We start from the raw sequence: 22,495 nt of genomic DNA, 5'->3' as shown, positions 1-22,495 counted from the left end.
GTAAAGACATCAATGTTAAGTTGTACCTGGACATGTTACATAATGTGTTACTTAGACAAGACCAAATAGATTATTGACCATTATTATTTGTGAACCATGTTACACTTAATTCCTTGAAGTGAACTAGTTATTTGAATCCTAGTGTTCTAACTAATACCACATAGCAAGTTTAAGAGCATGTTAACAATTTAGAAAATTAATGAGTATCAAACATATTAGCAAGTAGCAAGTAATACTCACATATAGCAAGAGATAGTTATTCTAACATCAATCATATAGATATTTGCACAACACTTATGGTTTAAGCTTTGGCAAGCTTACTTGCAATATAACACATTGCATGATTAATGTGTAAGCACACATTAATGTCCAAGGGAAGAGAAAACTCTAGTTAGAACTTGGTGATCATCCTAAATGTATCTAAGTGTATTTTAGTATTACAAGTCTTTACTAGTTACACTTTAACATGTTGTTCTTCCTTAATTTTTAACTAAGTAATCTTTAATTGTAATTAGTGTTCTAGTGACATTGCTTATGTGTGTTGGTACTTGGTGATCATCATAAGAATGTCTAGACAAGTTTTAAGATCACAAGTTATTGATTAACACTTATGTGTTATGCTTGATCATGGTTAAATTGTCATTAAGGTATAGTTAAGCGTGATTAACCAATATTAGCGTTTTTATGACCAAAACTCAATTGAGTATGGAGAGGACATCTATTCTAAGCGTGTTGAGAAACGTTTCATGAATTATAGATGTCGGGAAGTGGTGAAGCTAAATTTGGTCAAAAATGGTGACAGTGAATTATACGGTCGTACTGCGGTTGACCGTGGTGGCAACCGTGCAACTTGTTTTTCACAAAACTGCGTTGCAGATTCAGTCTGGGCTTCTACGGTCGGGTATATGGTCGACCGTACCTTTGACCGTTTAACTTAAATGATCTTTATTTTCATTCTAAGTTTTGTTTGATTTGGTCATTTGCAAGATCAAGTATGGATTAAAGAACTTGCGTGTTTTATGTTAAGATGTCGATCATCACTTATGCGTGTGTATGTGTCATCATCAAAACATATTATTTGGTTGTCGATTAGTCCATTAATCAACATTCAACCAACAAATTTTACACCAAAAAGAACTTTAACGGGAAAAAAGAATTTTACACTAAAAAATCTTTTTACTAAAAAATAAGGTTTTTATTAGTGTTTATACTAGCTGAAAATGAAAAAATTATTAAATTTTCGCATCCGTCCCATCTGTCTTTGAGTTCAAGTTCCGCCACTGCTGCGACACCTTGTAACTAGAAAACAACCTAACCCAAAACTAACCGAAATAGCTATCTAAAGGAGAACCGAGCCAGGATGAACAACAAAAAAAGAGTAACAACAAAATCGAACAACAAGAACAATAAAAAGCTACAATGGACCTAAGAGACTAAAACTAAAACCTAAGCATAAAAACTAAAGAAAACAATTAACATAACAAGCATAATCAAATGAACCAAAGAAATTGATAAGACAAAGGCAACCAAAAGTGACGGCATCAAGTGAAGATTATTTGCCGCTCAAATTCGGCTCTGAAATATTACCAATAACATTTTCAGAACACACCGATTTCCCAGAGCGTGAAGAATTTTGACATGTTATGGGCGAGTCAAAAGAGAGAACCTTCGAGAAATCTACTAAGTTACCCTCAATCGGAGGGACCTAATTTATGGAACTAAATTATGTTAATATGGTGTATATATTCTTAATTTCTTATTCAGATAACTATAAACAATATGAGTAGGTATTGATGAAATTGATGTAATAGTGAGGTGGTAATCTACTTAAATTATTTGGTCATTTTTGTTATGAGTGGTCTAAATATATTTCCATCACCTTTTTAGTAAATTCATTTCATGTGTGCATTAATAAGTTGTATAATAAGTTGTATAACCTCTCCGTTCCATATTAAGTATCCACGGTTGACTTTTTAAAAAACTTTAATCATAAATATTTTTTGTGTTATATAATATTTGATGAAAATTATATGGAATGAAAACACATTTAAAAATTAATTCATTTATATAATTTTTATCAAATATTATATAGCACAAATATTAATATTTACGGTCAAATTTGACAAAGAAAGACTTTGAAAAGTCAACAATAGACACAATTTGTTAATGCATATATGTGTTGTAGATTTATCAAAAATGACAATCAAGTTATCAATGCTCTAGATAATCATGTCATTTTATTCTACTCCGTATAACATAGTATTTGTATTTTAAATTCTGAACCCAAAGTCGATTAGATTAGTTTTTAAAAGTACACTTAATAATCATTTTGTGAGTTGCATGTGAATTGTTTATATTTCCGTATTTCAATTAGTCTAGATAGAGTTGACAAAAGGCTTTGTTTAATGGGGTATCTGTGTAATGATAATGCTACAAACAACTCATTATCTATAATTCTATCATTCAATTATTTCCCGTGATAATTTTATGGTGTGCCCAGTGCTCCTCATTGCTTGAAACGTAAGATTAAGACCGAAAAGGAAAACAAACCTATTATCCACTACCAAACTAGCACTCAGCTTCGGGGCTCCGACTATGAAATGACCAAAATGTCCACCAACTTTTTTCATGCCTACAAAAACTTTGTCTATTTGATTGAATGTCTAATTAATTTAACATAAGTGGGTTATGAAGAGGTATAAGTGGGTTATGAAGAGGTATAAATAGGTTTTGTTATTGTTGTATTTAATTTAATATTTCAATATTTATCTATCTATACATTATATAAATCACGTGTTATTATACTGACGTGCCAACTTTTCATTTATTCTTGTCACGTGTCATTCTATTGTTCATCTCATCTATTTAATTGATTTTCTTAAATAAGAAAAATATTCATATTCTGAATAAAATACAATTACTTTAAACATCAAATTAAATAAAATAATATAAATATAAAAATAGAAGTAACAACTCCACATTTGACGTTAACAAAAATATAAATACATTATATAAAGCACGTGTCATTATGCTAACGTGTCAACTTTTCATTTATTCTTGCCACGTATCATTCTATTGTTCATCCCATCTATTTAATTGATTTTCTTAAATAAGAAAAATATTCATATTCTAAATAAAATACAATCACTTTAAATATCAAATAAAATAAAATAAATAATATAATATAAATATAAAAATGGAAGTAACAACTTCACATTTGACGTTAACAAAAATAAAAAATTAAATAATAATTTAATTTAAATAGATAAATAAAATAATATAATTATAAAAGTTAATATTCTAAGTACAATACAATTACTTAAATATTAAATTACCTATTAGCAGTTATACACATAAAAAGTAGTAAATAAGATGTGCACCATAATATATAAGATTATATTTGAGCATAAACTATACTCCACAACACAAATGTCTGTGTGAAATGTACGGAAAATAAATGAATAAACTTTAAATAAAAATAGGTATATAACTTAATTTAAATAAACAATCAAATATCTATACTAAATACAAAATATGATATTAAAATAAATTTAAAGTATAACAATTTTTTGACATTTGTGATACGTATTTTAACTGACGGGCTCATAAACGTATCACTCTATGTTCAAGAAACTTTGCGACATTTAATGAGAACAACTTATTGTTGTACATTTTGTAATTGTATTCAATACTAACATTAACGTTTACGATACTAATGTTTTCAATACATCATACTCATGTTATAATACATTATACAAAGTGTGTGTAATACTAACGTTATCGTATACAATGCTTTTGCTTTTGATACTAATACTTTCGATAAAAAAGTTATCGGTGATAAACGAATTTTTTTATTATAATTGTATCATACATTTAGTGAGTATCAATACTAATGTAATCGTATACTAATTTATACAAGTGTCATGCAACGCACGAGCTCATAAAACTAGTATAAATATAAGTGATTAAAAATAATAAATTAGAGTAAATGAAAAAGTTAATGATAGTTAATAACTAGTTGGGCGATCTGAATTTGCGCCGGTTCTTCACCTTTGTTTAACATTAATTACATAGCTAATTATTGATAAAGTAATTATTTATCATTTTTTTTTCATTTTGTCGAGGAAGGTGAAAGGACCCGTTCATATACATTATAAACGATTCACAATAGTTGATTACATTGCGAGGTATTTGACCTCTATATGATACATTTTATAAACATTGCATTCGTTTTTAAAAGACAAACTTTCTTTACATCGAAAATTGACAGGCATGCATACCATTTCATAATATCCACTATCCAACTATAAATTGAGTTAACAATAATCTTTGATGAACTCAATAACTCGAATGCAACGTTCTTCGAAATATGCTATGAAAGACTCCAAGTAATATCTTTAAAATGAGCAAATGCACAGCGGAAGATTTCTTTAACACCTGAGAATAAACATGCTTTAAAGTGTCAACCAAAAGGTTGGTGAGTTCATTAGTTTATCATAATCATTTATTTCCATCATTTTAATAGACCACAAGAATTTCATTTCCAGTTCTCATAAATATACGTCCCATGCATAGAGACAAAAATAATCATTCATATGGTGAACACCTGGTAACCGACATTAACTAGATACATATAAGAATATCCCCTATCATTCCGGGATCCTCCTTCGGACATGATATAAATTTCGAAGTACTAAAGCATCCGGTACTTTGGATGGGGTTTGTTAGGCCCAATAGATCTATCTTTAGGATTCGCGTCAATTAGGGTGTCTGTTCCCTAATTCTTAGATTACCAGACTTTCATAAAAAGGGGCATATTCGATTTCGATAATTCAACCATAGAATGTAGTTTCAATTACTTGTGTCTATTTCGTCAAACATTTATAAAAGCGCATGTATTCTCAGTCCCAAAAATATAAAGGGTAAAAAGGCAAATGAAACTCACCATAATGTATTTCGTAGTAAAAATACATATAACGTCATTGAACAAGTGCAAGGTTGGCCTCGGATTCACGAACCTAAATTAATTATATATATTTATGTGTTGGTCAATATTTGTCTAACAAATTAGGTCAAGTCATAGTGTACCACAATCCTAATGCTCGAGACTAATATGCAAAAGTCAACAAAAGTAAATTTGACTCAAAATAATTTCTAAAAATCTATACATGATTAATATATAGTTTAAATATCGTCGTTTTATATTTTTAAATATTTTTAAAAGATTTATTAGAGTAAATAATATAATGTATGTATTAATAAATAAAATTTTATATTAAATTTATATAATAAAATATACTTTTATATATATTAAGTAATAAAATTTATAGGGTTAATTTAATATCATAAAGATAATATGATATGTATTATTAAAGTAAGTTATTACACGTAGTAAAATATGTTTGTATCACATATTTATTTGTTAAAATAATATCTATAATGATAGTAAGTAAAAGTTGTATTATTTTGTAATAATAATTATTATTATAAAAATATCAATATTTATAATTACTAAGATGACATTATAATAAGATGATAATTCTAATTATGATAACTTTAATATTTACGATAATTTTTAATATTATCTTTAAAATAATAATTCTATTTAAAATAATAATAATAATGATATTTTATAGTAACAATGACATTTCTATTAAAATGATAATTTTTGTTAAAATGATAGTTTTAATACTAACGATACTTTTAATAATAATAGTAATGATAAAAATAATAAGAACGATAATTTTATCTAAATCAATATCTTATAATATTTTAATTTCATCATGATACTCTTACTCATTATTTCCTAATCGTTTCGTTTAATAGCTTTTAATCATCTTTTATATCGTGTTCATAATAATGATAATAATAGTAATCAAAATAATTAGGTGTTACAAATATTTGTTTTAATTACACTAATATTAATAATGATAGTTACTATAACATTATTAACGATAATACTAATAATTATCTTAATGATAATATAGTAATAATAATAATAATAACAATAACAATAACCATTTTTAAATAATGATATATATATATTAATAATGATAATAATAATAATAATAATAATAATAATAATAATAATAATAATAATAATAATAATAATAATAATTGGATAATAATAATAATACTAATTATAACTTTAACGATAATAACGATAGTAATAATAAAATAATAATAATAATTTTTAATGATAAATTCCTTTTATTGATAAAGATAATAATAATGATAATAATAAGATAAAACTAGAACGACGATAAAAACTACGATAATAATAATCATTTTTAATAAAAATATCGAAAATTCAATTGATTATAACTTCTAATCCGTTCATCGAAACCATTCGATATCTAAAGAAAAAGTTCTTAATTTTTCACTAGCTTTCCAAGGACATGCATATCTTATACTTTATCTCAACCGCAAGTGTAACTAATTCAAGATTCAACCTAACCTGTCTAAGGGGCAATATCAAAAGTACAAGCATGCATAATCCTAAATACTCGAGCACTAGTCAGGGATACACTATTAGTATGTAAAAGTTAAATTATGAGTACTCACGTATCAATATTGAGATTCAATATTGCAGGAAAGGTACGTAGACGCAACGGAAATGATAAACACTATATTGACCTCACGAGCATACCCATGAACCATACTCAATCACCTCCATATCTATAACCCATAATTTCCTTAATCCTATCCTACTCGAAAAACAATTTCGAAATCACTCGGACAGCACTCCGTCGTAATATTTTATGTATACTAATAATATCTTGAAATAATACGGAGTAGATATATATATGTAAATCGATTGAGAGAGTTTAGAGAAAAATATTTTCAAGTTTCTATGAAATAATGAAACCTATTGAATTCTATTTATAATAAATTTTTGAATTATTAAAGTGAATTATTAAAGTATGAATTATTAAAGTGAATTATTAAAGTATGAATTATTAAAGTGAATTATTAAAGTGAATTATTAAAGTATGAATTATTAAAGTGAATTATTAAAGTATGAATTATTAAAGTGAATTATTAAAGTTAAATTAAGTAAAAATAAAGTAAATGTAAAGTTTAAGTATAGTAAAAGTATAAAACTATGTACGTATAATACGCGTATAAATATATATAATATTAATTTAAATCGTTATATATATTTAATAAAATAAAATATAAATATCGTTATCTTTATCATACTAGTTAAGTAATGAGTTGTCAAAAGTGGTTCTAGATATTTATAAAAGTTATATACATTTTAATAATAAAGTTCTTTTTAAACTGAAAACGTTTTTGTACGTTTGAAACTAAATAGATCAATCGAGTCTTTATGAGATTCAATCTTCCACTATCCTTTGTCTAGTTCTCAATGATTGACAATTTGTTCCTATTTATAAATCACTTTACCATTTTCTGAATATTGTTAAAATGGAAAGATTTCTCAAATCAACGTGGGCCTTTCAACAGAGACTTGTAATCATAATTCAATATATCTGATAATTCAATCAGTTGATCTTATCTTCTAATTCCATTGATAAACATTTTGAAACAGATACAATCATATAAAGTATTTAATCTAATATTTTATTTACGTTTCAAGTTATAATATATATACACATATGCATATATAATCATATTCGTTTAATGGTTCGTGAATCGTTGGAACTTGGTCGAGGTTGAATGAATGTATGAACATAGTTTAAAATTCTTAAAATTTAACTTAACAAATATTGCTTATCGTGTCGGAAACATATAAAGATTAAAGTTTAAATTTGGTTGAAAATTTTCGGGTTGTCACAGAAAGACAAAAAATAGTTATTTGATAGATTTGTAATAAGCGTGAAAGTAATTATTCATCATTTTTTGTTTTACTTTTCGTCTTGTCGAGAGAAAAGACCCAAATGCTCAATCAATAAAGTGAGACGTACATCAACGATTGGTACAAACTATTTAATAAAATAGGAAAAGCTATATATATATATATATATATATATATATATATATATATATATATATATATATAACAATAAAAAGGTTATTAAAAAATGAGTTACGTAGTTTATTTATAATAAGAAAAAAAAGTTAAACAATATAAAGTGAAAAATTATTTGATTGATTAATAATAATAATAATAATAATAATAATAATAATAATAATAATAATAATGAATAGTTATTAGGTAGTAAAAATTATGTGGTCGATTTATAATGAATGAGAAGGTTAATAGTTAAATTATAAAATGTGAAAAGTTTGTGGCAAGTTTATAAAAGCTATAAAGTTAATTATTATAAAGGGTGTGGTTGAATTATTAAAAAAATATAAGTTTGTTGTAAATTTGTGAAGCTTATAAACTTCACTATTCATTTGGTCTTTATCTTTTAGATATATAGATAATAATAAAAAATGTGAAAAGTTTGTGGTAAGTTTATAAAAGCTACTCCCTCCGCCCCAAAAAGATTGTCTGCTTTGACTTTTCTTTGAATTTAAGAGAGAGAGTATAAAGTTAACTATTATAAAGGGTGTGGTTTTATTATAAAAAAATAAAAAGTTTATTGTAAATTTGTGAAGCTTATAAATTTCACTATTCATTTGGTCTTACTATTCATTTGGTCTTTATCTTTTAGATATATAGATAATAATAAAAAATGTGAAAAGTTTGTGGTAAGTTTATAAAAGCTACTCCCTCCGCCCCAAAAAGATTGTCTGCTTTGACTTTTCTTTGAATTTAAGAGAGAGAGTATAAAGTTAACTATTATAAAGGGTGTGGTTTTATTATAAAAAAATAAAAAGTTTATTGTAAATTTGTGAAGCTTATAAATTTCACTATTCATTTGGTCTTTATCTTTTAGATATATAGATAATAATAATAAATAGTATTTTATAAATACACAATTTTATTAAAATATACTTTTGATATAACTGAATGTGACAAATGTTTATTTTGAGACTCGGAAAGTAAACTTTACCTTTAGCATAATAGATACATTGAGTACTTATTTTGTGCACTTACTTTTGTAATTTTTATACGAAGGTTATTTGTTGACCTTTTAGCAGCGATTATTGAATTTATAATATTTTATGCATACTAACGACAACATTAAAAACTATCGTTATAAAAATCCTTCATATTATTTTTGCTAACGATGGGTGTTGACCTGCCATTAACATTCATAAAATACATGTGATGTACATGGAGATTATTTGTTGACTTTTTAACATCGATTATTATTGGAAGGTGATCCTCACACAGTCACACACCACTTTTTGTTTCATATACACTTAATTACCTCTTCAACTCTCTAGATTAATCCAGGGTATAACTGTGAGTTTATTAGATCAAATGGTACATTGATTAAAAAATGGTGTGTAAGAGCACCAGGAGTGGAGTATGTCACTCACCCGTCCCCCACCATGTCACTTAGTGACACCACCCAAGTCGCGGCTACTTGTTTACCACTTGTCAGTCACCCCCGCGACGTAAATTGAGGCACGGTTTTAACATAAAAATAAAAAATAACATACTTCAACTGACATAAATCACAATTTTCCACTTTTTCTGACTCAGCAAGTCAGACCTGACATGCCAAGTGACCTAAATCACCACTCCCACTGACCACTACTCTAAAATCACTCTCATTATTAAATTTACGATTTTTTTATACTCGCTATATATAAGTCAAGGTCACTATAGTCAACTAACAAAAAAAACATGTCCATTTTAGTAACTTCCAACACTACACACTTCCACTTTTTCAAAACACTCGCCCACTTCTTCTCTCTCATATTTCCTCTCCTAATTTTCAGACTCCCACACTTTCTTCTCTGTGCTAATTCTGCTTCAATCACACCAAGTGTGTGTCCTCCTCCTCCTCCTGTAAACTGCTTCTTGTTTTATCAACCCCAATTAATTAATGGTCTGTGTGAAACAAATGACCACAGGATCATCTTCTTGTTTCAACTCCACCAAACAAAACCAACTTCTTTTATCTGAAGTGGCCCACTTATTTCAAAACAACAACACAAATAATGTTGATTTAAAACCTAAAACAGAAGAAGGTTCTTCAAAAATGATGATGATGACGACAAAAGAATGTAGAATTTGTCAAGAGGAAGATGATGAACATGAATTGGAATCTCCTTGTGCTTGTAATGGCACCCTCAAGGTTTGTTACTATTTTTATAAATAAATTTAATTTATATATTTCGACTTATTGTTTTTTTTTTTTTTTTCTTTCGCAAGTAGGATATAATTTATCTTATTTTTTTCTGGGTTTATAATTTGAGTTAATATTGTTGTTAAAAATTAGGGCTTTTTAGAATTTAGATGATCTTGAACAGGGTATAGAAATTAGAAAAGTTTTGTGGATTTAAGAAGTGGGTCCTGGTTTGGTTCTGATATTTTTGATCTTGTTGAAGTAAAGTAGTAAACTTTAAGATGGTTGTTTGGTTGTACTTGTATATATGATGAGGAAGTACTCATACAGTGGACCTAAATAAGGGCATTGTTAAATTATTTGAATGGGGCTCATTTGGTGGCCTATCTAATCTAAATTTAAGATGGCGTTATTGTTAAAATTTTTCGGTTTGTTAGGGTGGCGGATAGCGTTATCCTGTCCGTTACTACTTAATTGTCTTTTTCTTTTTATCTTGTTTAGTACAATCGATTGTCAGGTTATCCTATGTTTATGTGTGTTCTTGGTTAGTTTCTTAGTAAACTGGTTTTTCCACTCTGTATGTGGGGCCGTTTGTTAGGTTACTTTTGTTAGGCCACTCGGTTAACTCGTTTTGGATATTCTAATGTATCGGTTGTAGTTGTTGATCTCTGAATATGATAATGTTATTGTTGTTTCGCCAAAAAAAAAAAAAATAAAAAAAAAAAATCTAATCTAATGGTGTATGGATGGATTTTTTATTGTTTCTTTTTTTCATCTTTCTGTGTATAATGTACTTGTATTATTTGAAAAATGAACTGAACTTTGATTCAATTAAGTACCCAACTTAAGTAAATTAATTGAACTTGAAAGTGTTGGACTTTGTAAACACTGCTGTTACAGATATCAGTAATCAGATAACTAATTGATTTGCTGATAGAACCTTGATTGTGAATCTTTATTTGTGGTTTGCAGTTTGCTCATAGGAAATGTATTCAGAAATGGTGCAATAAGAAAGGGAATACAACCTGTGAAATTTGCAACCAGGTTTGGCCTTTTTTTCACCCCATATTTATAAAACTTTTGATAGTTTATTTGCTAGAAAGGCAACTATAATCCATAATGTATAAATGTATATGTATATATGATATCGATGCATAGGTTTATTCACCCGCTTATGCGCTTCCACCAACAAGAAGCAACCCTGATGTTATGACTATTGATATCAGGTAGAACTTCAAGTTCTTTTTTAACTGCATTTATCGAACAAAGATTTTTATTTATTTATTTATTTATTTATTTTTGCATTCTGCACAAGGGTTTACTCATTTTTAAGCGAATATCTTCATTTCTTCAGGCATGCATGGGGCCCACAAATTGATCTCCGGGATACTCATTTCCTATCTTTTGCTTCTGCCGAGCATCAGTTTCTTGAACCTGATTATGAAGACTATGGTGTAGCAAATAATGGCGGCATTGCGTACCTCCGTTTTATGGCTCTTCTTGTAAGTTCAAATTAATTGTCACAAATGTGTCTAATACAACATTTGTAATTCAAATTAATTGTCACAAATGTGTCTAATACAACATTTGTAACTTGTAAGTGAATATATCAAACAATTTTTGACGTTTACTTAAAAGTGCAGTTGATGTTGATATTGCTGATACGGCAAGCTTTGCTTATCACGAGAGACCTGGGGATGGTTCCAGAATCTTCGAAATTATTTAATGTAAGTTCACGTGTATACTGTTTAAGGTTCTTATCCATGTTAAAATTTGGATCCAAATGGGCGTAAATTTGATTTAACATATAGTCTGAGATCATTGACTTAGTTTGTTTGACTTAGTAAATGCGTTCTCCAAACTTGTTCAAACATTGCAGTTCCAGGTTTCGGTTCTTCAGGTGGCTGGTTTTCTTCTTCCGTGTTACGTGGTTAGCCGCTCGTGGTTAATGATTTTAAGGCAACGAAGAAGGCAGGTGAGTCACTTAAACACTTCCCGTTTTGCTTGTTTGGTGTATAGTTAATGTTACTATCTCAAAATCGGGGCTAAATGCATTTAGAGCCATGTTGCAGAACTCGGAATTACTCGGCGAGTACTCGGTTTTTGCAACTTGGTGAGTACTCGGTCAAACTTGGACAAAACTCGGGATTACTCTGAAAATCGGTCAAAATTCGGCCAAAGTCAAACTTGGTCAACATTTGAGTACCTGAGTAATCCCTAAAAAGTCCCGACCGAGTACTCCACCAATAGCGATTTTTGCAACCGTGATTTAGAGTACTACCGACATTGCATTAAATGAAAGGCCTCATGAAACTCTGACCCTAACTTCGTTGGTCCCTATGATAGAAGTTGTGTGGTTCCTAATAAAGATACTTTTATTATATTGGAGTTTTAAGTGATACTTTACTTTTTGTAATTCCAGTTACATATGTCATGAATCTTAGTGATTTGTTGAGCGCGTGATATAACTAGAGGTTGTAAAATGGCGGGTTAATTAGGTTGTGTAATCACTAGTAATGTAAAGCGTCTTAGGACTGGTTATCCTAAAACACTTTCTACATGTGATAATTTAGATTAAGAAATGGTTTGTGGACCACATACGATTACCAATTTGATTTAATTTTGCTGCCTGTAAAATTTTGATTTTTTTTCTTCTTTTTAAAAAAAAGAAAAAAAGAAAATGGTTAGTCAATCAAATATGATTACAAATTTCATTTACTACTTTTATCTGCCCATATATGACATTTGACCCGTTGTTTTTATGTCACTTTTCTTTTAGAACAACAAACTCACGCACCCTACATAATTTTACACGAATAATGTCCTGAACATGACTCGAATTCATGACCTCAAGGTTAGAGGGCTCCTCGATACCGCTAGGCCAAAGGCTCTTTGGTTTTTATGTCACTTTTTACCCGTTTCTTTTAAGCTAATATAGTTTTGATCTTACAATTTGACTTATTAATAAAACATTACCTATATGTAATTGTCACCACTCACCTCTAAAAACTGTTTCCTTCAGGAGCAAATGAGTTTTCTAAATGTCAAACTTTTAAAACTGTACACCTAACTCTGTATACATGTCTTTCTAAATCTGATCATATAACATACTTAAAAAAATATCGGTACCTTATTTTTGCAGGTTTAATAATGATAGTCAGGAAAGCCCTTTTGTATACCCTGCTTCATGATAAGCATGAAGTCAAGTGAGTAAATATTAGCAGCTGCTTCGTAAGTTCTCTGATGCTGCTGCACCTACAACAATCAAAGTGGGAGATCTCTCATAATGCAAAGATGTTTTCCTATTTAGTAGGATTCAGTTTTAACTTTTAACGGTTTCACTTGATGCCATCTTATGTAAATTGTGAATATTGGTGAGTTTATCGGTGTTTCTTGCAATTCTCTTCTTGCTTCTCTAATGCTATGTGTATTTTAGCCGTCTGATGTGGTTAAGTTTGTGAGACCCGGTGCTTGAGATGGCAAAATGGGCGGGTCTGGCAAGTTGTGTAAAAACTCAAATTGTGTGTGTATTAAAAACATGTAATTACCCGGTGACCGGTGTCTATCGTACTGGTTTGGTCGACCCAAAAGAACACTTTGATCTTTTCCTTGGGTAAATTCTGATCAAAGTTGAGCTTTGATTTGTAATTTCCATTTAAAATTTGACATGTGTACTATAAAGGAAAAATTGTTTGAAAATGCATTGGACTTTCACCAAATTTCTATTGTATACATTCAACTTTCAAATCTCCTATTGTATGCATTCAACTATTTAAATTGTTCTATTGTATGTATTTAACTTGTTATAACAGGTAACTTTTCATGTCACCTCAATTTAATTTCTAGACATTTACATTTATTAGTCCCTTACAAAACATTATCATCATCATCATCCATTTATCATCTTCATCTTCATCATTAACTTCTTAAAATTTAATTTAGTTCAAACCTTCAAAACTGAACATGATTTGATTTACAGAAGAGGACCAATTTTGTTAAAACCGAAAATGTATCAAACTACACATCCAGTAAAGAGGTAAACATACTCAACAATACAAGAAAACCACATATAACTAATGAACAGCAATGTTAAGACTAGTAACAAGTCACAATCATAACCATCACTAATTAGTAATCAGTCACACTAGTTAAACACTAAGATCTAAACATACTCAACAAAATTAATTAAATAGTAGTCATACAACTAACTTCACTTCAGTACACTGATAATATACATACACACTTAGATCTATAATCAAAGTACTAAAATGGGTATTCGAGAAAATGAAACAAAAAGATAATAAAAAAAATCATACCCCTCCATCAGAATCATGTCTTATTCTGACCAACTCATTTCTTTTATGAGATCCAGCCACTAATCCCGCATTTGCTTCCATTTTTCAAATTAATTAAAAAAGAAATAAAGGATTAATTTATAACCCCAGATGACTTCAAATAATAAGAGATTAGAGGTTTAACACTTACATTATGTCAACAAAATGAACTAGTTTAGATCTGGAAAAATGAGATTCTAGCCTGATGACAACGAATTTCCGATGGCACACGGCGGCAGTTGGCGGCGGCAGTGATTTCCTGTGGTAGATCTGATTTGTGGAAAGCCCCTTCGCTTTTGGAGCGGATGACGGCACACTCTAAGGTTGTATTCTCGAGTATTTCTTTTACGCTACATTCTCCAGTTTTTTTTTTAACAGAAAGGAAAGGAAACAGACAGATTATAAAATAATAGTGAATCTCGAGTTTTTATTTTAAGTGGAAAAGAGAAGAGAGTAGAGGATTAGAGGGGATAGTACAGTTATAATTTGTTAACAACACTCTCCGCCCATATTTGGGCGGATTAGGAAGGATAGTAAAACACTCTCATCTACTTTCTTTTCCACTCCTTTCCGCTTAAAAATAAACTCGAAAATACAGCGTAGTGTAAAAGAGTGGAGAAGAAAGGGGATGAGAGTTTTTACTATCCTTCCCAATCCGTCCAAATATGAGCGGAGAGTTTTGGTGACAAAATCTAAAGGTACTATCCTTCCTAATCATCCCCTCTCCTCTCATATTCGCTGAAATTTAAAACTCGAGAAACACTGTTATATTTTAATCCATCAATCTCCTCTCCTTTCCATCCTAAATAAATCTCGAGAATACAGCCTAGTGAGATACCACCTGCAAAAGTCAAAAAATATGGTCGCGAAATACACATTAATTCGTTCAGGTTTAGTTTTGATAACGTAGAAAATAAGTAATATTTAGGTGGAACTAGATCCGGATCGGCCCGCGCGATGCGGCGGGGCCTTTCCGGCTGCGTATTCACATTTAACGTAGCGCTATATATTTGTAGAACCAAAAACGCGGTGATGAGTGTGTGGTTGGATCCACGTGGTTAGTACCTAGTGTACCTAATGTGACGACCCGGGAATTTCCGACTAAATTTAAACTTAATCTTTATATGATTTCGATACGATAAGCAAAGTATGTAATATTGAGTCTCAAAAGTTTTGGAAACTATATTCATGTAATCAATAACCCTTGGCTATTCCCGACGATTCACGAACAATTGTTTGTAAATGAATATGTATGTATGTATATATATATATATATATATATATATATATATATATATATATATATATATATATATATATATATATATATATATATATATATATTATATATATATATATATATATATATATATAGGTAAATACATATAATGATTTGAAATTAGAAATTATAATTTTAGATATTGTGATTAATGTTAGTATTATTATTATTTGTGGATATCAGATATTAATATTTGTAGGATTAATATTATTATGCTTCTTTAAATATTTAATATACAAATATTATTATTACTAATGTTATTATTAATAACTAGTATTATTATTATAAATATCATTAATAATCCTATTATTGACAATTTCATTAAAATCCTTAATATTGTGACTTATTGTTACTTTTATTTATATCATTATTTTTATTAATAATTATTACTATTCTTATTATTACTCATTATTATCAATATTAATATTAATAAAATTATTGTTATTATTAGTATTAATATTTTTATTACCAATATAATTATTATTATTAGCATTACTAGGAACATTATTATTAATAATTATTATTATCAGTATTACTATTATTTATTTGTTATTATTATTATTAAGATAATTATTATTATTATTAACATTATTAGAATTATTATCAATATTAATATAATATTTAATTATTTAAAGTAACTAAATATGATCTATAACACAGGAAAATTCGTACAGTTTGTTATACATCTTAATCGAATCATATATTGTTGTCTGTACTAGTTGACCTTCAATTCATACACAAACAAGAATTAGTTTCATGTCATTATCTACTTTCTATTTTATTTTTATTTTTCTGTACGACCAATGGATTCGTTCGATTTTATTTTGCTATAAGACATCCAAACTATCCATACTCATTAGCAATTAAAATCATTACAACTGAGTTGATTAAACTTAACAGAAAATACATCAAGAACCTATCTTTCTTTTGCTACTAGTTGACTTCCACACTCACAAGAAAATTCATTTGAATCGACCACTTAATGATGTCGTTGTTTATAGTTGCTACTTACTCTTGTTACTCAATCACCACACGCAAATAACCATCACCTTGCTCAATTGTTACTGTTTGTAACCACAGCTATACACCACCTTATAATCATAGTGAGACCACTTCAAACCCATTTAAAATACTAACCACCTTTTCATCAACCCGGTAGCCATCACCACTTCATAATCTCCACCCTATTGAACACCCATCACTGATTTCTGCTACATACTTGTTTCTTCTTCGATCAAAGGTACCTGCTATTGCCTTCTTGTTTCATTTTGTTAACTACTGTTGTTTCTTATTCGATCGAACAACCAAACACCTGCACGAAAACTACACCCATTTAATCATCATGAAACCAAACCATATTTTAGTGCTACTGATTTCAAATCGCCACCCTTGCTACAACCATCGAACAATCACCACCACCTAATGGATACTCGTTCCTGCTGCTGTCCGTTTACCCAGTTACTGGCCAAATTCGTTTCTGCTCGATGTTACAACACAAACTGAACCCGTGAACAAATGAGAAAAACGGCAGCTGCGTATTTTTCTTTCTTCCAAACTTATACAATGAAATAAATATAAAGATGTGGTTAAAAGCATATTAAAGGCAAAGGCAAATGTCTTAATCTCTTGTGGCCGACAACTTCACCTCCCCCACTCAATTATGGTTAAAAGTTTATATTTTGGTGTATTATATAAGTTAGGTATGTGGGAGCCGATTTTTCTAGCGATTATGATTATGGTTATGGAAACATGACGTGGATGTTATATGACACACTATGAAATTGATTATCTAGCTATTACTGTTCTCAGTCGAGTGAGAAACCAAACAGACACGTTTAATGTTGGGCTTATATTAAATTGTTGGGCTGCTATATCTCTTTGTCTAAGTAGGCCGTAAACTATTGCTATTATTCTGCTGCTACTGCACGTTTATGTTTGAACAGCCCCACGGAAACCACCACCATGAGCACTATATATTTTTTTTTCACCATCTTCGACACCACTTCAAAACCATAAACACATTACCATCGAATACACCTTTGTTGTTCCTGTTTATTCCATGTTCTTCGAAACTGTTGCTTCCACAAATGTGTGCTCCGGTATTTTTTTTTATCGAACCATGAGCATGATTTTCTGCTTTTACGTGTCCTTTTCTTTCCCTTTCCAGCTGACACCCAACGTTACCTATCTATTATGATATTGAGAATGGATAATGGATGATGACGTGTGGAAATTTTTGGCCGACAAAAAGAATTACATAAAGTTACAAAGTGATTGTGGCACATTTTTTTTTTGCCACAGCTTACTCTATTTTTTTTAAAGAATGAAAACTATTGTACAGATCATCGTGAGCCACCTTTCTTTCCATTATTTAAGCCGAAATATTTTTTTTTGGGGCCTCGGTTACTAAGGTGTTACAAGACTAATTAAGCCCAAACGAAATCATGATAATAATCACAGAGCCCATTAGTATATTTATTACGCCCAACTTGCGAGAGCCCAGCATGCTTGGATCCTGCATCATTTATTTCTCTGGTTATGTTTACTGTTGTAACAACGAAGAAGCAAATATGAAGATGAATATGATAACGGGTTATTATGATAGTGATTATGTGATAAGGATGATGATTATATGATGAATTAATAATGATGATAAGGCTTATGGTGATTATAATGGAGGAGATACAACAATGATGATTGGGTTTAAGAAACAAATAGATATATAGTTATATACATTAAACTGGAGATTTAAAAAGGAATGAATTAGTGGAGCAGTTGGTTTGGTCGTGTGAGTATTTAACGAGAGGTCTCGGGTTCGAGCCCGGTCTGGGGCATTTATTTTTTTGAAGACTTCTAAAGGTAGTTTATTATCATTTTTATTATTATTACTTTTATTACTTTTATTATTATTATTAAGTATTATTACTATTATTATAATTAACATTATTAGTAAAACTACCATAGTATTATTATTAATCATTATTAGTATTAGGTATTATTATTATTATCAAGATTTTTATATATTATTATCATTTTCTTTACTAACAATACTACTAGTATCATTATTATTATTATTACAGCTATATTATTATTACTATCAATATTACTATTAATATTATTAATATAATTACAATAAGAGTTAATCATATAAAAATATACTTAATAAAACTATATTAAAAATTTTCTTAATATAAAGTATATAAAATAAATATTAAGTTATTAATGAAACACATAACTTATTAAGATAATAATTATATCACTAATTAAATACAAAATCGTTCGATTTCAATTATATGTGTTAATATATATAAATGATATATGTTCCTGAATCCGAGGCCAACCCCATACTTGTTCAATGTCGTTCTATGTATTTTTACTACAAAATACAATAGGTGAGTTCATTTAATTCCCTTTTACTCTTTACATTCTTGGGACTGAGAATACATGCGCTGTTTTTATAACTGCTTTATTAAATGCTTTTGAAATATATTTTGAACTGTGAATACATGAAATGCTTTTACAAATGTTTGATGAGATAGACACAAGCAAAACATTCCTCGAATGAATTATGTGGACATGATAATTGCCACCGTTGAATTATGTGGACATGATAATTGCCACCATTTGAATTATGTGGACATGATAATTGCCACCATTGAATTATGTGGACATGATAATTGCCACCAGTTGATGTGAATGTTATATACCGAGAGAATGATTTTATACACAGGTTATGTGTATGTTATTTTTGTGCACAAGATATGTGTACGGTTACTATGATTTATGAAAATGGTTTCGTACACGAGAAAGATGTACTGTATTTAAAAGATATAGCATGTACATTACAGGTGGGTATAGGATTCGGGCCCATTTGTACCATGCAGCATTTAAATCTTGTGGTCTATCAAAATGATGAATTTTATTGTTTTATGATAAACCTATGAACTCACCAACCTTTTGGTTGACACTTTAAAGCATGTTTATTCTCAGGTATGAAAGAAACATTTCCGCTGTGTATTTGCTCATTTTAAAGACAGTTTTTGGAGTCGATCATCGCAATGGAACCAGTTGTTGGTGACTTCATACAGATGGATTAGGACGGGTCCTTTCAGTTGGTATCAGAGCAGTGGTCGTAGCGAACCAGATCTTGCATTAGTGTGTCTAACTAGTAGTCGTTAGGATGCATTAGTGAGTCTGGACTTCGACCTGGTCTGCATGTCAAAAAGTTTTGCTTATCATTTTGTGTCGAAAATTACCTGCTTATCATTCTTAAGGAATCATTTGATTATCATCTTAAGTCTAGACACGTCTTACTGCATTTAGTGCATCGATAGTGTATAGACAAAATTCATATCTTAGCGTATCTGCTGCTGTAGACTTTGCCTGACAGATTCCGTAGATTCCTCCGTAACTTATGGGATTTTAGTATTATATATGCATATATAAATTATGTATTGCAGGGTACTAATCTACATCCTATAATCTATTTCTTATCGAAAATTCTTCATCTGATCGTACGAGATGAATCCCTTAACCAGTTCAAGTTCGTAGGATGCTGATGTCGAACGAGGTGTATATAAAATAGCTTATATTTTACGCAGGAAATACTATTAAATACGATACAATTTTACACAAGATATTTATTTATTTATAGAATGGATATACTTAAACCTTGCTACAACACTTATAGGCAGTGTACCTAATCGTACAGTAGTGTAGTTTTTAGTAAGTCCGGTTCGTTCCACAGGGAAATCTTTAAACAAAACTCAACGCTATATTAGTTTACTTTTATTAAAAATATAAATATATATATAAGTAATATTATTATTATAAAGAGGGGTTTTTACCGTTTAATGACCGGTTTGTCGATTTTAAAACTTTAGTCGCAGTTAAAACCTAATGTAAAATATAAAATAAATACAAGACTTTAAATTAAAGCGTAAAGTAAATAACGATAATGAAATTGCGAATAATAAAAATGCGATAAAATTAAATTACGATAATTAAAAAGTACGATAATTAAAAGTGCGATAAAATGAAATAACAATAAATAAAATGCGATAATTAGAAGTGCAATTAAATATAAAATAAAGGAAATAAAATATGAAATAAAAGAATTATGCTTATTTAAACTTCCGTAATCATGATGTTTGACGTGTTGGTTTTAGTTTTATGCCCATGGGTTAATTGTCCTTTGTCCTGGATTATTCAATATGTCCGTCTGGTTTTTGTCCATAACAGTCCATCAGTCATAAATATAAATTGCAAGTGTCCTTGTCAAATTATTATTATACCCGAAGATAAATATTCCAACTAATTGGGGATTCGAATTGTAACAAGGTTTTAATACTTTGTTTAATGAATACACCAGGTTATCGACTGCGTGTAAACCAAGGTTTTATTACTTTGTTAACAATTACACCAATTACCCTTGAATGTAATTTCACCCCTGTTTTGATTATTCTAGTGGCTATTAATCCATTCCCGTGTCCGGTTAAATGAACGATTATTCGTACATATAAATACCCCGCCCATCGTGTCCGATCGAGTGTATATGGTAATTTATAGGGACGCCCAATTGTAAATCTTTATATTAACATTAACAAACTTTCATTTAGTTAAACAAATATAAAGCCCATTAATAGCCCATAGCCTAGTTTCCACAAGTGTCGTTCTTTTATCCAAACCCCAATTATGGTACAAAGCCCAATTACCCAATTTTAGTAATTAGCCCAACATCACGATTACTTCGTTTTAAACAAGCATAATAATAACTTAGCTACGAGACATTAATATAAAAAGGTTGAACATAACTTACAATGATTAAAAATAGCGTAGCGTTACACGGACAGAATTTCGACTTACACCCTTACAACATTCGCTAACATACCCTTATTATTAGAATTATAATTAAAATTAAAATATAAATTATAAATATAAATATATATTACTCGTATATATTGAGAGAGATTGAGAAAAAATAAGATGTAAAATTCGATCAGAATTCGGTTGGCTTTATAGCCAGAAATGAATTTTGGGGCTCCGCGACTCGCGGCAAAAAGCCCTTCAAACTCCGCGAGTCGCGGAGAGGTATTTTCAATTTACTCCCTTGGAGTTTCTGGATGCCGACGGTTTTAAATATATATATATAATATATATATAATTAATATAATTAATTATATATTATATTATATTTATATACATAGTTAACTTGTAATTTTTAGTCCGTTGCGTCGAGCGTTAAGAGTTGACTCTGGTCCCGGTTCCGGATTTTCGAACGTCCTTGCGTACAATTTAATATCTTGTACTTTGCGTTTTGAATCTTGTACTCTTGTGATTTCGAGACGTTTCTTATCAATAATTGGAACCTTTTTGATTGTCTTTTGTTCTTTTGAGCTTTTTGGTCGTTTGCGTCTTCAAATCGTCGAATCTGTCTTTTGTCTTCACCTTTTATTATTTAAACGAATATCACTTGTAAATAGAACAATTGCAACTAAAAGCTTGTCTTTCTTGAGGAATAATGCTATGAAATATATGTTCGTTTTTAGCATTATCAAATATTCCCACACTTGAGCGTTGCTTGTCCTCAAGCAATATCGTCTTGAAATACTAGAATCACTTTTTTATTCTTCACACTTTGTACATCAGTGATTTCTATACGGCGGTATAAACAATGGTAGTAACGATATGGTTTACAGTCCCACATGACTATAAAAATTTAGATC

General features: G+C 29.4%; 1 protein-coding gene across 1 annotated transcript; it reads left to right on the top strand.

Moving 5' to 3' along the window:
* The first annotated feature begins 9,756 nt into the window (after nucleotides 1-9,756).
* Nucleotides 9,757-13,850, top strand: LOC139867596 (uncharacterized). Its single transcript, XM_071855965.1, has 7 exons — nucleotides 9,757-10,166; nucleotides 11,130-11,201; nucleotides 11,316-11,383; nucleotides 11,512-11,659; nucleotides 11,801-11,884; nucleotides 12,037-12,132; nucleotides 13,300-13,850. The coding sequence occupies exons 1-7, from the start codon at nucleotides 9,915-9,917 to the stop codon at nucleotides 13,303-13,305; spliced, it is 726 nt and encodes a 241-aa protein (XP_071712066.1). The 5' UTR covers nucleotides 9,757-9,914; the 3' UTR covers nucleotides 13,306-13,850.
* Nucleotides 13,851-22,495: the final 8,645 nt, after the last annotated feature.

The sequence above is a fragment of the Rutidosis leptorrhynchoides genome, chromosome 9 (genome assembly GCF_046630445.1).
Source record: "Rutidosis leptorrhynchoides isolate AG116_Rl617_1_P2 chromosome 9, CSIRO_AGI_Rlap_v1, whole genome shotgun sequence".
Lineage (NCBI taxonomy): Eukaryota > Viridiplantae > Streptophyta > Magnoliopsida > Asterales > Asteraceae > Rutidosis > Rutidosis leptorrhynchoides.
Note: the sequence above shows the minus strand (reverse complement) of the source record. Positions and strands in the feature narration are given on the sequence as shown.

Coding starts and splice junctions, on each gene's coding strand:
- LOC139867596 (XM_071855965.1), top strand. CDS start 9,915: ATGGTCTGTGTGAAACAAATGACCACAGGATCATCTTCTTGTTTCAAC. Junction 10,167..11,129: donor CTTGTAATGGCACCCTCAAG/GTTTGTTACTAT, acceptor TGTGGTTTGCAG/TTTGCTCATAGGAAATGTAT. Junction 11,202..11,315: donor CCTGTGAAATTTGCAACCAG/GTTTGGCCTTTT, acceptor ATCGATGCATAG/GTTTATTCACCCGCTTATGC.